Here is a 14,378-nt window from a genome sequence, read left to right on the forward strand (position 1 = left end):
TAAAAATAGTTTTAGGTACATCCTTTTATCATATACCAGGGGTAACCTGAAGAGTAGAATTTTAAAAACTTAAAGCAAAACAGTCTTCTGCTTGTGTTTGGTATCAAAAGACCAAAAATTAAATACAGTTGGAAGTATTCTGGCAACTTTAAGAAACATGAAATACCTTTTTCATAATGATTACTAGATGAATTATATCGATAGGATCACTTTTTCTGGAAAATTAGACTTAGATTTTATACATGAATTACAAATAAGTTTAGTTAAATAAAAACTTTTACATACGTCAGGGATGTTTCCATTCTTGATACTTGTTCAAAGTCTTCGTCAGGGTCCTTGAATCCAGTAAAGGAATAGTAAGACTTGTCCCATTTGATGGGCCTGTCAGACATCCTTTTAGCCTCCTTGAGAGTCTGGGAATGCACACTTGTATTCAAGCTTTGGATATGTTCAATAGATAAACTGCAGGAGTTGAGAATATATAATACTGTGCTTAGCAGATCTCTGGTGTGCAAAGTAAATTTGACTGCTCGAAATCCTAGAGAATATAAATCCCCCAAACAATTAATACAGATGGTTATTTGCTTTTATTTAAAAATTTTTTTCATACATTTATAAAATCAAAATCTTTTAAGACTTTACTGATTAAAATTCACCCTATTGGCAAATCACCTGTAAATGGAAAACTATTTTCCTCTTCCAAAACTATGTCACACTATCTTTAGCTTCATGAAACCTCTAATTGTCAGGTCCCTTCTCCAGTTTGGCACCAGTGACCAAACCCATTCCACATTCCAGTCCAAGAAGGGGATTCAGGATATTTTCAAAGCTGCCAATAAGTCTGGTCTCTATAGTCTAAGAGATGGAAAAGCTCTCCTATGAGCAAGTGTCCACCAAAGATAGTTTCCAGCACTAAGACGGAGCAACAGGAAGGGAGAGGGTGAGGCCGCATGGAGACAGTGGTGCACATGAGGAGAAGGGCCAGACAATCTAGGCCCAGTGGTGGGAGAAACCCATCTTGAATATTCTCTGTGAAACGAAGAGCCTGTCCTCACCTCACACCCAACTATCTAGTAACTCGTATTTTTGGAAGTGATTTAAAATTCCTTCCCTAATAGTTTAAACACTAGTGCTTCACACTCTGATTTTGATACTGGGTAGTCATTGGGCTAAGATTAATAATCTAACTTGTTAAGTCATCAATAGGAAATCCACTGTTGTTTTTTTTTTTTCTTTACTGGGTGTTAGGCATGGTTCTAGCTGGATTTACACAACTTCTCAGTCAACACTCCCACCAGCTGTGCCATTATCATCCCTCTTCTCAAATGTGAAGAAACACAGGCAGGAAGGATGCAACCAGGGCTTAAATGTGAGGCGACACCAAGCAAGTATTTTCTCCACATGCCCTCCCTTCTTTTTAAAAAAAGTTTTAATTGGTCTTGAAAATTATACAAGTATTATATCAGTATGTCCTCAATGTGAAGTTAGAGAGATATCTATTAAAAATAAAAGTCTCCTGTTGACAGGCACACAACCTCACATCTTTACTAGACATAGCCACTGGAAACTATCTTTGGTGGACACTTGCTCATAGGAGAGCTTTTCCATCTCTTAGACTATAGAGACCAGACTTATTGGCAGCTTTGAAAATATCCTGAATCCCCTTCTTGGACTGGAATGTGGAATATGAACAGTTAGGTATGTATGCTCTTGGACCTGTACTGTCTAGTATGGGGCAAATAGTCATATATAGATGCATAAAATCAAATTAATTAAACTTAAAATAAAATCTAAAAATCAGTTTCTTTTCACACTAGCTATGTTTCAAGTGCTCGATGGCCACATGGGGCTAGTGCCTGCTGCAGTAGTGCAGATACACAACATTTGCATCGTCACACACAATTTCCTTGGACAGCACTGCTCTGAACCTTTTCTATGTGTTTATGTGTGTGTATATTATGTATGATATATACACACATTTATTTACGTAACACATGCCCATGGTTTGAACTGTTTCTTAATATACAAATGGTATCATCCTGGGCATATTACTTTGAATTTGCTTTTGTTACTTAACTTTGGTGATCCTTCCATGGCCATATGTATAGATCAACCTCATTCTTTTAGTAGCTATACACTAGTCCATATAATGAAAGTAGCATAATTTATTTAATACTTCTGACATTAATGGATATAATTATTTTTAATTTTTCACATTCCACACAAGACTGATATATAGTTTCTTGTCTCTGTCACTGATGACAGATACAATTTAAGTCATTCTCAGAGATACATACTAGGCTTGCCACATGGACTTATGAAATCCAAAGATACAAACTAAGAGTTTTTAGTGAATCATTTGATGGTAAGGTGAGAAATACTGGCAGGAGAGTTGCTCTAGTCAGTGAAAGATGAAAGGAAAACCCAAATTTCTGCATTTGAAGTTAGGAAGGAATAGCTTTTCCCTGGAAGAGTTTAGTCAAGGAATAAATCTGTTTCTACCTTATCAGTTCTACTCATTATTTAACCCAATGTAAGGGCTGCTATTTAGTGAGGAATACCTATATCAGACAGTTCATATCTTTTATTAAAAAATAATGCCTAATTTAGTTTGCATTTGATTACTGCAGATAAATGTTTTCATATGCTTATTGGCTATTTGTATGTATTATTTCCTGAACCATCTAGTTGATTGTCTTTGCCTTTCTAAACTGTCTAAAGTCCTCAGTCTTTGTCTATTTTTGTAATGGAGCTACTGTTATGTTTTCCTTTTGATTTCTAAGAGCTCTTTACATACTAAGATGATCTTTTTGTCATATATGCTGATTTTTCTCCCATTTCCAATTTATTTTTTTTCTATAATCAATTTTTGTTTAATGAATAGTTCAAAGTTAACCATTAACTGAAAGTAGAGGATTTTTGTTTTTACTCAGCCATAGCTGACTACAGCTACTTGTTTTAGCACTAACTTACAGAAGCTTAGTAAATCTTTAACTTGTTTTAAAATTTACCATAATATAGTTTACTTCCTCACAGACCACAAAAAATACGTAGGGCTGAAGAAATGATTTAGACTTTTAATTTCAGCAATGAAAATCACGAATGAACTTTCTACCTTACTACCATTGTAATAATCATTGAAAAGATGAATAATGATTTCTAGTGTTCTAAAAATAAAAACTTACAAAACCACAGTTGGTGTTAATTTTATAACCAGACAGAAAGATTAAAATCATAAAAATATTTTCAATCTTTGTCAGAGTGACAATCTTTGTCATAAAGTCAAAAGAGAAAAATGATTAATAATATTTTTAAAGAAAGTTTTTAAGTTTCCCTCTATTTGTTCCTTCCCTATCAAAGAAATTTGGTTTGTTCTTTAATTCCATGTAAACTCAATATTTAAGACAAATCCAGTTGACAGGTGGTAGCAGACACAGCAGTTGTAGCTGTAGAAATGAGCTTGAGTTTCCCAAACACATAAAAATAAAAATTGACTGGTGATAATATTTTTAAGAATTACAAAGGATGTAATTTGCCTTTTTAAGTTTCATCTGTCGTGGGGAAATCATGAAACCTAAGTAGATCACTATGTATAAGTATAATGTTTTCTCAATTTCTGGCCTAATCTGTACCCTGAGCAACAGCAACATGCATCTATTAAAAAATATTTATGAATATTTGGTCTTACACAAGCAAACAGTGTATCTGTTTCTTAGGAGACTCTCATGACTAAGAACAGAACATTCATAATGATTATTTACACTTTCAAATAAAATCGTGTCGTTTTAGAGTAACAAACACAATTATTTGTTATTATTACTATTGTTATTTACAGCATTCTTCAGTAGAGCTGGTCCTTCACAATAGGACTATGAGTTGACTTTTTGTCTCTGACTAAGGAAATGGTCTATTTTTAATAAAACTTCAAATCAGAGGTAGGTGGAGAAACCGCCAAGGAAAGAAAATTATGATTCCTGATCTCCCATATTTAATCAAAGGAGAGCAAAAGATAGGGGGAAATATATCATCACCTGCTGACCACTGGAGAGACTGGGCGGGAAGCCCTCTCCAGCAGAAAGACCCTGTCGCACGTGTTAGATTCAGTCCCTCCTCCTCCTGCCCGAGGCCCTGAGAGCCTTGTGGGCAGTGGTATGAGAGGGCTCCTCTTCCACGCCAGTGCTTCAGGACCCACACACAGCATGTCACCCTCTTTTATTTTGATAATGAAGAACAGGAAGTTAAGGCCCCATGCTAGGCACTGGTGGAGCCAGAAACAGATTCTAGGTCTCAAAAGACCATCAAACTGAGTTTTAAATAGTTTGTCTCAAAAATTATAGTGTATTTTCTAATTGTTTAAACCTTAACTCACAGAAAGCTCTTAGTAAATCTTTAAATTCTTTCAAAGTTCATTTTAAAAATTAAGTTATTTACTAAAGGTTCACCAAAAGGATGCATATTTAGGGAAATGATGGACTCATTTGTTCTTAATTTTAAGTATTTCTGGATCATGGCTAAAATGGTGACAAAGGACCAGAAAGAAAGCTGTATATTAAGACTGATTAGATTTTAGAAACTGCTTAAGGCTAGAGGTTAAAAGATCTAGGTTCAAGACCCATATTCTCTTATCATGGTCCTGGGAAAATCAGTGGATATGACCAGGTTACACCTGGGCAAACACTACTTACTTCACACAGTGCTTTGAAGACTATATAAGAGAATAGAAGAATATAATGAAAAGTTTTACATATATGTTTAATACTTAAAACAGTACTGAAATAGGAAGTAGGCAAATAGGAACACTTCAGTTTTATGGATAAAAAGCTTAAACAAAAAAATCGGTTTGTTAAAACACATGAAGCCAGGAATGGAATCTAATTCTAGCAAAACAATCAATTTAATGACATTATTTTTCTACAATCAAGGCTTCAATCCAAACATATTCTGGCAATGTCAGACTGAATGAATACATTTAACATGAAGCTTGCAAGGGATACTCTACAAATAAAACATACCAGAAGTGCTAAAGGGTTCCTGGCCATCAGAGGAATTCTGGTCTGTTTCTCTTACATAAAATGTGAGGTGAGTTGGTTTCAAAGACTTGAAGCCTGGTTTCTGGAGGTTTTCTAAGTAGACACTTAATCTCTTAAGAGAATTTTCATTGACTTCCTAGAAAAAAATATTAAGGGCATTTACACACAAAACAGAACAAGGAAACAACAGAAATTATATCCTAGCCTTTAACATTATTGAGGGTACTAAATAGTTTAGTATTAAAAAATGTTGGGATTTCATAGCTCTTTGGTAAAGGTAAAATTGGGTACATATCTTGCAACATGTAACAGAATGAAGTCCTGTGGCTGAGATGCAAATATAAACTTAACAGTATAAATACTGGAAGATGACATAGCTGAATTCCTTTATAACTCTGGTGTGCAAAAAGCCTAACAATGACTAAATATCTCAAAGTAATACATGATTAATAAATCCAATTACATAAAAAATAAAAACATATTAAAAAGCACAAACACACCCCCACAATAAGCACTCTACAGACAAATAAGCAATTGGGAGAAAACACTTTCAAGTTATTTCATAGCAAAGGGCTAATTTCTTTCCATATAAAGGGCTCTTGATGCCCATCCAGGGGAGATGGGCTGAATTATGGTATTTTCATTCAATGGAATACTGTACAACCAAAAAGAAAAAAAGAGAAAGAATGTGGTGTAGAAGCTAGCTGGGAACTGACATGGAGCGATTTCCAGGATTAAGTGAACAAAGCAATGCCCTTATGTGAAGGAACAGATCTACAGAATGGCACAGATACTCACGGTGCTGCTTATCATCTAGATCCCTTAGACACGCAGTGTCATCTCAGCTTAGAACAGCTTATTTTTGTTAATTTATTATAACATGCTGTTTATAGCCAGGAGAGTCTAATGAATAGCAGAAGTATATTTCCTGCTAGTACTAAATTTAGTACCAGGTATAAATCCTCGTCATTATTTTTTGATTTTTTTATTTACCAAGAAGAAACAGGCAGAACAACTCAGACACTAATAATGGTATCTGCAGGAAGTTAACAGGAATGGGGTAATGGAAATACAAATGTGAGTGAGACTTCTAAGAAAACTTTGTACTTAGTTTCACAGATTTTTGAAACCTATGATTACTTTACATACTTTATAACTTAACCAAAAATTAAGATGAGTAAAAACAGTAACTGTGCTTCAATTTGAGAACCTGGCCTGATGGGATGAATAGGCAGGACCTTATGTCTGTCTCCCTTGACAAGGGGCCAGTGTGTCCTGTGGTAGTGGCAAAGAAGACTGGAACGAATGTGAGGGGACAAGAAGGGTGAATGGCCTTCGTGGAGCCTGCATTTTAGTGAGGCAAGAAAAATGAACCATAAGTCCAGTAAAAGAGTAAACAGGGTACCTGGAAAGGGAAGAACACAACAGAAAATGTACTGCAGAATAAGGGGCATAGGGAATGGCAGGCAGGAAGGTGGCGGCGGCATTTTTCAATAGGGCAATCAGGGAGAGCCTCACTCTAAAGGTGTCACACATGAGAAAGCAAAGGACAACCCATCTTTGAGAGACTGAGCCTGGACATCAAGGTTTGGGTGGGCTTCCTGGGGATATCTGGGGGAAGGATGATGGAGCAGAGGGAGCAGCTAGTGCAAAGGCTTGGTACAGAGCAGGCACTGAAATAGGCAAGCTTAGGGAGTAAATAGAAATACAGTTGCACTAGAACAATTATGTTCCAGGCATACTATGTTGAGGGTTCCGGAGACCGCTCTCAGGTTTGATGACATGCTAGGATTTACAGAACTCAGAAAAGTTATTAAACTCATGGTTATGGTTTATTACAGCAAAAGCATGCTGATTAAAGTCAGCAAAGGGAAAAGGCATGTAGAGAGGCATCCAGGAGAGCCCAGACACAGGTTCTAGGTCCTTACCCAGTGGAATTGTACAGACAGTGCTTAATTCCCAGCAACTCTGTGTGACAGTGCATGAAAGAGTTGCCAACTGAGGGAGCACACCCAAGTCTTGGTGTCCAGGGTTTTTATTGGGGCTCAGTCACATAGCCATGCAGCACACATATGATTAACCTTAGCAACTCAGTCTCCAGTGCCCCCAGAGGGCCTCAGACATATGGAAGCAGGCATGTACCATAAATCATACTGTTAGCATAAACCATTTGGCTTGGCCCAAGGCTTCAGACATAGAAAAACATTCTTATCAGGCAGGATATTCTAAGGGCTCAGAGCTCATCTCCCAGGCAGTCGAGGGCCAGTATAGAAGCCAGGCATTTCTTTGGTATGTGCAGAGCTTAAGCAACCCAAGCCTGCTGAGTTCACCTTTTATAGAACATAGAAGTTTTAATAAAAAAAAGATACACTAGTAGAGGAGGGAAAATATTTACCTACCACTAGGCTTAATTTTTCCACATGTGTTGGGTTAAAAACTTTAGATTATTAACATACTCAAATAAGTGATATTTTTCTGGTGATTCATTTTACTAATTATTTAGAAAGGCTCTGACTTTGAATAGCCAAGATAATATCAACTATCATAATCAGAGTACTTTTCTAGATCAAAGAAGCAAAATTGATTTTTTCCCCACTGGTGAGCAGAAAAAGTAAAATAATAATGTTCTAATTTTCAAGAGCTCTAAAATCCTTTCCATGTTAAACCCCTACCAATGCTAAGGAACCAATGGAGTGAACTCCAGAGCATCAGCTTTGTGATGTATTATCCGATGTTAAAAAATACTGACCTTCCTCACTTCCTAAGTTTATCTTAAGTTATTTTTCATACCATTTGCCTTCCTTGAGCATATATTAGCTGGCATTGTAGGGAATTAATCCAGCAGCAGGCAACATAAGGGAAAAGCTTTGGGGGCATTGAAAAAACTTCCTGTATCATCCTTAAAAAAGGATTTACCATAGTAATAAAGGCCTTACATTTTCTCTCAAACTCTCAATCTTACTCTAAAAATTGGTTCAGAAAACATGATTACTAATACTGTAAAGACTTTACACAATAGCTTTATTGCCTGCATAAAAACTGACAGCTTTCATGGGAAGGAATATCCTAGTTCCATCTATCTTTGTGAATCTCCTTTACTACTCATACTGAATACTTCTGACACTTCTGGTCTCCAGATGTGTGGGGATTTTCCCCCACAACGAGCAGTTCTCTGTGACAGCAGCTGGGTGTCCTAAAATTTAACTAAATTCTGATGCTACCTACCAGGAGAGAGTGTCAGATCCTACAGGTAAAGGGCTCAGTCCCGCAAGACTGCTCCCCCCGCCCACCCCACATATACAGTTCAGACACCAGTTGCAGGTCCAGGCTCTTATCTGTGCTTCTGAACAACTGGGTATAGATTGGAGGCGCCAAAGACCACCTCCTTGGGTCCTACTCATTTGCCAGAGGGAACTCAGGGAAACATTAACCTACATTTAGTAGTTTATTAAAGGATATGATAAAGGGTACTATGAACAGCCAGATGAGGAGATAAACAGGTCAAGGTCTGGGAGGGTCCTGAGTGCAGGAGCTTCTTTCCCTGTGGAGTTGGGGTGCATCACCCTCCCAGGGTGTGGATGAGCTCACCCTGGGTGCTCTCCGAACCCTGGACTATTGGGATTTTATGGCAGCTTCACCACGTATGCAAAGTCAGTCATTAATCCCACTTCCAGCACCACCCCTCTCTAAGGAGGATGAAGGTGGTGCTGAAGCTTCCATGCTTCTAACCAAGGCTTGCTCTTTCAGGTGACTGTCCCCCATCCAGGAGCCACGCAGGGGCCCACACAGAGCCCTTTCATTAGAACAAAAAGATGTGCCTCATGCTCTTATCACTTAAGAATTTATAAGGGTTTTAGGTGCTTATGCCAGGCACTGGGGCAGAGACCAATACATATATTTCTATTCTCTCATATTTCATAATAAACAATAATTACATTTTCAATTCCAACATCTGTATTTCTAATTAGTTCAAAACACTGACCGTATCACCATGACCGGACGATGCAAATTTATAGAGCTCTGTATTGTATTATGCCAAAGGTAAATAACTAAACAGAATGTAGACGAAAGGTTAAAAAAGTAAATAAATGTTTACCCTTTCTCTGGGGTGCTGTCCAAAGAAATCTGGATGTACTGCAAAATAGAATGGCCTCAAAGCATTGACTGCTTCAGCTCCCGATAAAGCTCTTGAGTAGAGAAACCAGTACGGAAATATCTTCTCTAGACATAACCTTTTAAAAAGATGTGGATTTATTATTCACCAAAGCACTGTCATACACACAGATCTCCAATGCATAAAGTGACAGTAACATTAAAATTATTATGTATGGAAAATACCTTAAAAACAAGACAGAAACCAAAACTTTTTTTTTTTCTGAAATCTACAAAAGTTTTAACAAGCACACTTCCACTTATAAGATATTAAGTCATGGGGGTATAATGTACGGCATTATAGTCAATAATACTGGTGACAGGTGGTAACTAGATTTATTCTAGAGATCATTTTATAATGCATCAAAATATTGAATCACTATGCTGTACACCTGAAATGAATAGGATATGTCAATTATACTTCTATTAAAAAAATAATACATTAAAAAAAAGTTTTAACCAGCAGTGAGTGCCAAGTGGTTTCTAAAAACATTGGTTATAAATTCCTGACACATCAGAAAATAATATTAAGTAATAATAAAATTTCCCCTTCAAAGGCCTACTGTTAACTGGCTTCACTGAAAATAATGGCAATTTTCTATCTCACTTTTCTCTTTAGATAAAAAAGTCCTTGATCTTTTCTTTATAGTGAAAAATATTTTGAGAATTATAATGCTTAAAAAAATACAAGATGTCTCTTAATTCATTTCCTTATTACTAGCATGATAAAATTATTCTAGTTGGCTAACTTGAACTCTCATTCTTAAATTTTGGGATAACTCACCTGACAGTGTATTTTTTTAAAGTACAGTTCTAAATCCAAATGAAATTATGTCCAGTTTGTGGGAAGCATTTTCATGATTTCTATTTCTAAATGTTATACTGTACTTTTTCTATTCTGTAATGGTCTATACAGAAATCTCTTCACAGCTATATGTCATGCACATTTTTGTCTCACACATTAGCTGTACTCTTTTGAAAGGTTTTATATTTTGTAAATGGTAGGATTATTGAATCATTTATGGAAATATTTTTAACAATCTGGAAGCACTAACATATTTTCAGATTGCATTTTGTTTTTTCACATCTTTGAACCTTTTCCTCATCAATATCGGCCATGCATTAAGGATCATAACAGGAGTTTGAACAACAAAAGAAACAAGAAGCAGGTCTGAAGGCATCACTATGAGCAGCATAAGTAAATGTCAGTGATAATTGTTTACTCCCCATTGGAGCTTCAGTTCTCATTTCCAAATGTCTGATAACACTTAGCTAGGCTGCCAGCCTCTCAAATTTTACATTTCTAAAAACAGGAGTAGAAGTTATTATTTCCCTTCTAAACTCAGCCTGGATACAGAATGCAAGAAAGCAGACAGTTCAATACAGGTTTGCCTTCCTTATTTCTGTCATTGTGGCACCACTTTTATCAATGTTGCCAAAGCACAAAACCTCAGATTCAGCACTGCCCAAACTGGCTTACCATCCCCACCTCATTTTCAGTTAGCCTTCAAATATGTTGTTCCTTTTCACTTTCCAGTGTCCCTTGAAATCATTCTTTCTTTCCATTTCCTCTGTTACCAATTATCACTACAAAATTGGACTGCATGGCCTCATAATCAGGCTACTTTTCAGTCTCTTTCCCCAATGTACAGTGGGAATCTTCCTATCACTGTACTCCCTACTAAAACACCTCCTGATGGTGTTTCATCTCCTGCAGAATAAAATCCTCTCCGTCTGGTATTTCAAGTCCTCTATAATAATTTCCAATCCATTTTTCCCACTTGATTGCCAACCACTCCTTTTAGACATCCTCAGCTCCAGCCCCCATAACCCCCCTCATTCTTCCTTTTCCTCTTCTTGATTTCTAAGCCCTCATACTCCTTGCCTGCCCCCACTTCTACCTACCCAGGATGTACTCACTCACTAAACAATTACTGCATATGTGTCAGGAGGCAATGTACCCATTTCCCCAAGGACCTTCTCTTTGTATCCTAATTAAGAATAGTCTTAGCCCTTCTAAATGCTAAAAAAAGAAACCATGTGCCGCACACATTTGGAACCTAACACCATGATGTATAAACGACTGTGTTTTCATTTGTTCTTCTCTCCTGCCACCTACCCACCTCCTCACCTATCACTGCACACGTGAGGGCAGTAAACATGTTGTACATGTATTTATTGTTCTGGTTATGTTAGTTTGGATCTGCTGAAAAGCAGAGTCTAAGACAGGATTGGATGTGAAAGAGGATTATTGGGAAGGGAGGAGAAGTAGGGAGAGCTTTCAGAGCATGATTTAGGTGTGACACCTGTGGGTAGGGAAGGCTAGGAAGCCTTGGACTGCAGAACAGTTTCAAGAAGGGGTCCACTATGACCATGGGGAGTCCTCAAGCCAAAGGCCCCCAATGGAGGAAGCCTGTGTACTGGTGGAACGAGCCTTAGTATCCTGGCTCTCCTTGGTAGCTGACGACAGCCAAGGGAAGTGTGGCCTCAGGGCAAATACAGTGGCGGGCCCAGAGGGGCAGGAGAGTCCAGTGGGTATCTCATGGCTGTCACACTACAGGGATTATTGTTAATGTATGTTAAATAAATGTTTAGTAGGTATTTAGTGAAAAAAAAAAGATCCTAATCGAATCAAGAAAACTAAACTGAAAACAGTATGGTGTTGCTTTAAATTAAGCAAACTCAGTACAGGAAAACCTGGATTTATAAAAAGATGTTAGAGAAGGATTAGATTTTTGAAAAAGGAATCACTAGGACGGGTTAGCAAACTTTGTCTATAAAGGATCATATAGTAAATATGTTAGGCTTTGTAGTCCATATGGTCTGTGTTGCAACTACTCAACTTTGCTCCATTTAACATGTCTTTCTCTATAGGGCTTCTGATCTGTATTTTAATTACCCTATATGTCTATAACATACCAATTAAATTTCTAAATAGCAGGAAAGTAACCATGGGCAATAAGCACATGAATGAGTGTGGCTGAGGTCAAACGTGTATTTATATAAACAAGCACTAGAGGATTTCTTTAAATTATAAATATCTCAGGGACATTTAAAACACATGTACAGTTTACTTCTAATTTTTATAGAACACAGACTACTGTGTAAAATGAGAAATTTGTCAAGTAATTTAGATTTTCCCAAAAAATATTATCCTACTAATAAGAGCAATATTGCTTTAAATGAAATCAAACATACAACTATTGGCAACACTTTGGGGGATATAGGACATTCACAGCCTGAAGTAACAGAATTAACAATGTCACTGCTAGTACCTACTTAGAAGAATATGACTTGATTTCTAATTAACAACAAAAGGTTTTGCACTGCAATTACTCTCGAGCAGTGTTTTTCACGATTCATCGTGTGTGAAATCAAATTACTGGGCCAAAACCAACATTAAAAAAAAAAGACACAGAAAATATCACTTGTTTGGCAAAGGCAACTACTGTTATGAAACTTTCATTTCATGGGTCATGATCAAAATACAGTGTTCTGCAGGCTAAGGCCAAACAAGCCGGAAGAGCTCGGCTCCTCCGCGGCCGGACTGCAGGGCCCGGGACCGCACGGCCCGGGGCTCGTCCCTGCCGTTCCCGCGGGCTCTCCTTGGGTTGGGGCGCGAGCACGCAGCGCCTTCGCCTGCGCCTGGACGTCATCAACGCTATCGCCGCACGGCGCTGTCCACCTCCGCACAGGAACGCCTTCTCAGGGTGCTGCATCTCGAAGTTTCTCTGCTTCTCTCTCTCTTTTTAAATAGCTGTGTCATGAATTCAGTCAGAGAAAACCCGCCCTTTAATAATCCTTGTCCTATACTGAGTTGGTGGAAAGAGGCTGTTTCCCCTAGAGAACTCCCTTAAAACAGTGACCATTTACTGAAATAAACATGCACAGCATAGTTATTTAAAGGTACTAATTACTGCCAAATAGGTTTTAGAAATCTAAAACTTCACGTATCATTTTTATGTAACAGGTCAAGTTGTATTTTAGTTACACAGTTCGATCCAAACATTTTATTTCCCTTTTTCCCCTTTCCCTGGCTACCAAGAAGCCAAGACTGAATGATGCTGGAGTGATTGTTTGACCAGTTCTACTTTTTAACAGGATGTCTTTCTCTACAGGGCTTCTGCTCTGTATTTCAATTACCCTATATGTCTGTTATAACATACCAATTAAATTTCTATGAACTCATTAAATCCTTTCTTGAAGTAGAAAGGATTAAGATTGTATATCATAAATAGCAAATATAGTACCTGAATGACCTTACTGTACAATTTAAACAAAGTGCTTCCCATATGATGGCAATAGACTTGAGGGTGACATGGCAAAAGCTGTGCTCAGGACAGACATATCTTTCTTCCTCTTAAACTTCTCACACTGAGTTATTCTGAAAGTTGGTGTTCTTTTCATCTTCAGTCCTGAACGGACTTTTATGGGACATGGATGTTTGTATGAATTTTTTTTTTTGTTCCCGCCCTCATCATAATATAAAGTAACTTTAGAATTTGAAAAATGACAATAAATTAATATTAGCCAAATGCATTAACAGATTTCCCCCCAATACTAATTACAGATTGGACCATGAAGCTTACCTCCTCACAGGTCTCAGGTGGCAAAACATTTCTGAATATACATGTATGTCAACTTCCAGGCATCCATTAAGCGCTTAAAAAGCTAAACAGACACCAGCAATGAACAAGTGGAATTTGAAATTAAAAACATTACCATTTACATAGCACCCCCCCCAATGAAGCACTTAGTTATAAATCTAATAACATATGTAACAAAACCTGTATGAGGAAAACTACAAAACTCTGATGAAAAAAATTAAGAGTTAAATACATGGAGAGATATTCCATGTTCATGGATAGGAAGACTCAATATTGTCAGGATGTCAGTTCTTTCCGATTTGATCTACAGATTCAATGAAACCCCAATCAAAATTCCAGTAAGTTATTTTATGGTATTGACAAACTCTTTCTGAAGTTTATATGGAGAGGCTATATATTAGAATATCCAACTTAATACTAAAGAAGAGTAAAGTTGGAGGACTGACACTACTTAACTTCAAGACTTACTGTTAAACTACAATCAAGACAGTATGGTATTGGTGAAAAAATAGATAATCAGTTCAATGGAACAGAACAGACAGCCCCGAAATAGACCCCCATAAATATAGTCAGTTGATCCTTGAAGAGG

At 37.3% G+C, this 14,378-nt stretch overlaps 1 protein-coding gene across 6 annotated transcripts in view; it reads right to left on the bottom strand.

The window, feature by feature from the left end:
• TCAIM (T cell activation inhibitor, mitochondrial) overlaps positions 1 to 14,378 on the bottom strand; it is a 73,501-nt gene that overhangs the window by 31,831 nt on the left and 27,292 nt on the right. For 5 of the 6 annotated variants that reach the window (XM_036897155.2, XM_036897152.2, XM_036897153.2 and 2 more), the window contains 4 exons: positions 13,772 to 13,853; positions 9,127 to 9,262; positions 5,013 to 5,166; positions 286 to 538 (listed from right to left, as the gene is read on the bottom strand). In XM_036897155.2, the coding sequence (XP_036753050.2) occupies positions 286 to 538; positions 5,013 to 5,166; positions 9,127 to 9,262; positions 13,772 to 13,800 (572 nt within the window). In that variant the 5' untranslated portion in view covers positions 13,801 to 13,853. The remainder of the gene's footprint in view (positions 1 to 285; positions 539 to 5,012; positions 5,167 to 9,126; positions 9,263 to 13,771; positions 13,854 to 14,378) is intronic. The other variant, XM_057497291.1, reaches the window with a different exon arrangement.

Source organism: Manis pentadactyla, chromosome 1, assembly GCF_030020395.1.
Source record: "Manis pentadactyla isolate mManPen7 chromosome 1, mManPen7.hap1, whole genome shotgun sequence".
In the NCBI taxonomy this organism is placed as follows: domain Eukaryota; kingdom Metazoa; phylum Chordata; class Mammalia; order Pholidota; family Manidae; genus Manis; species Manis pentadactyla.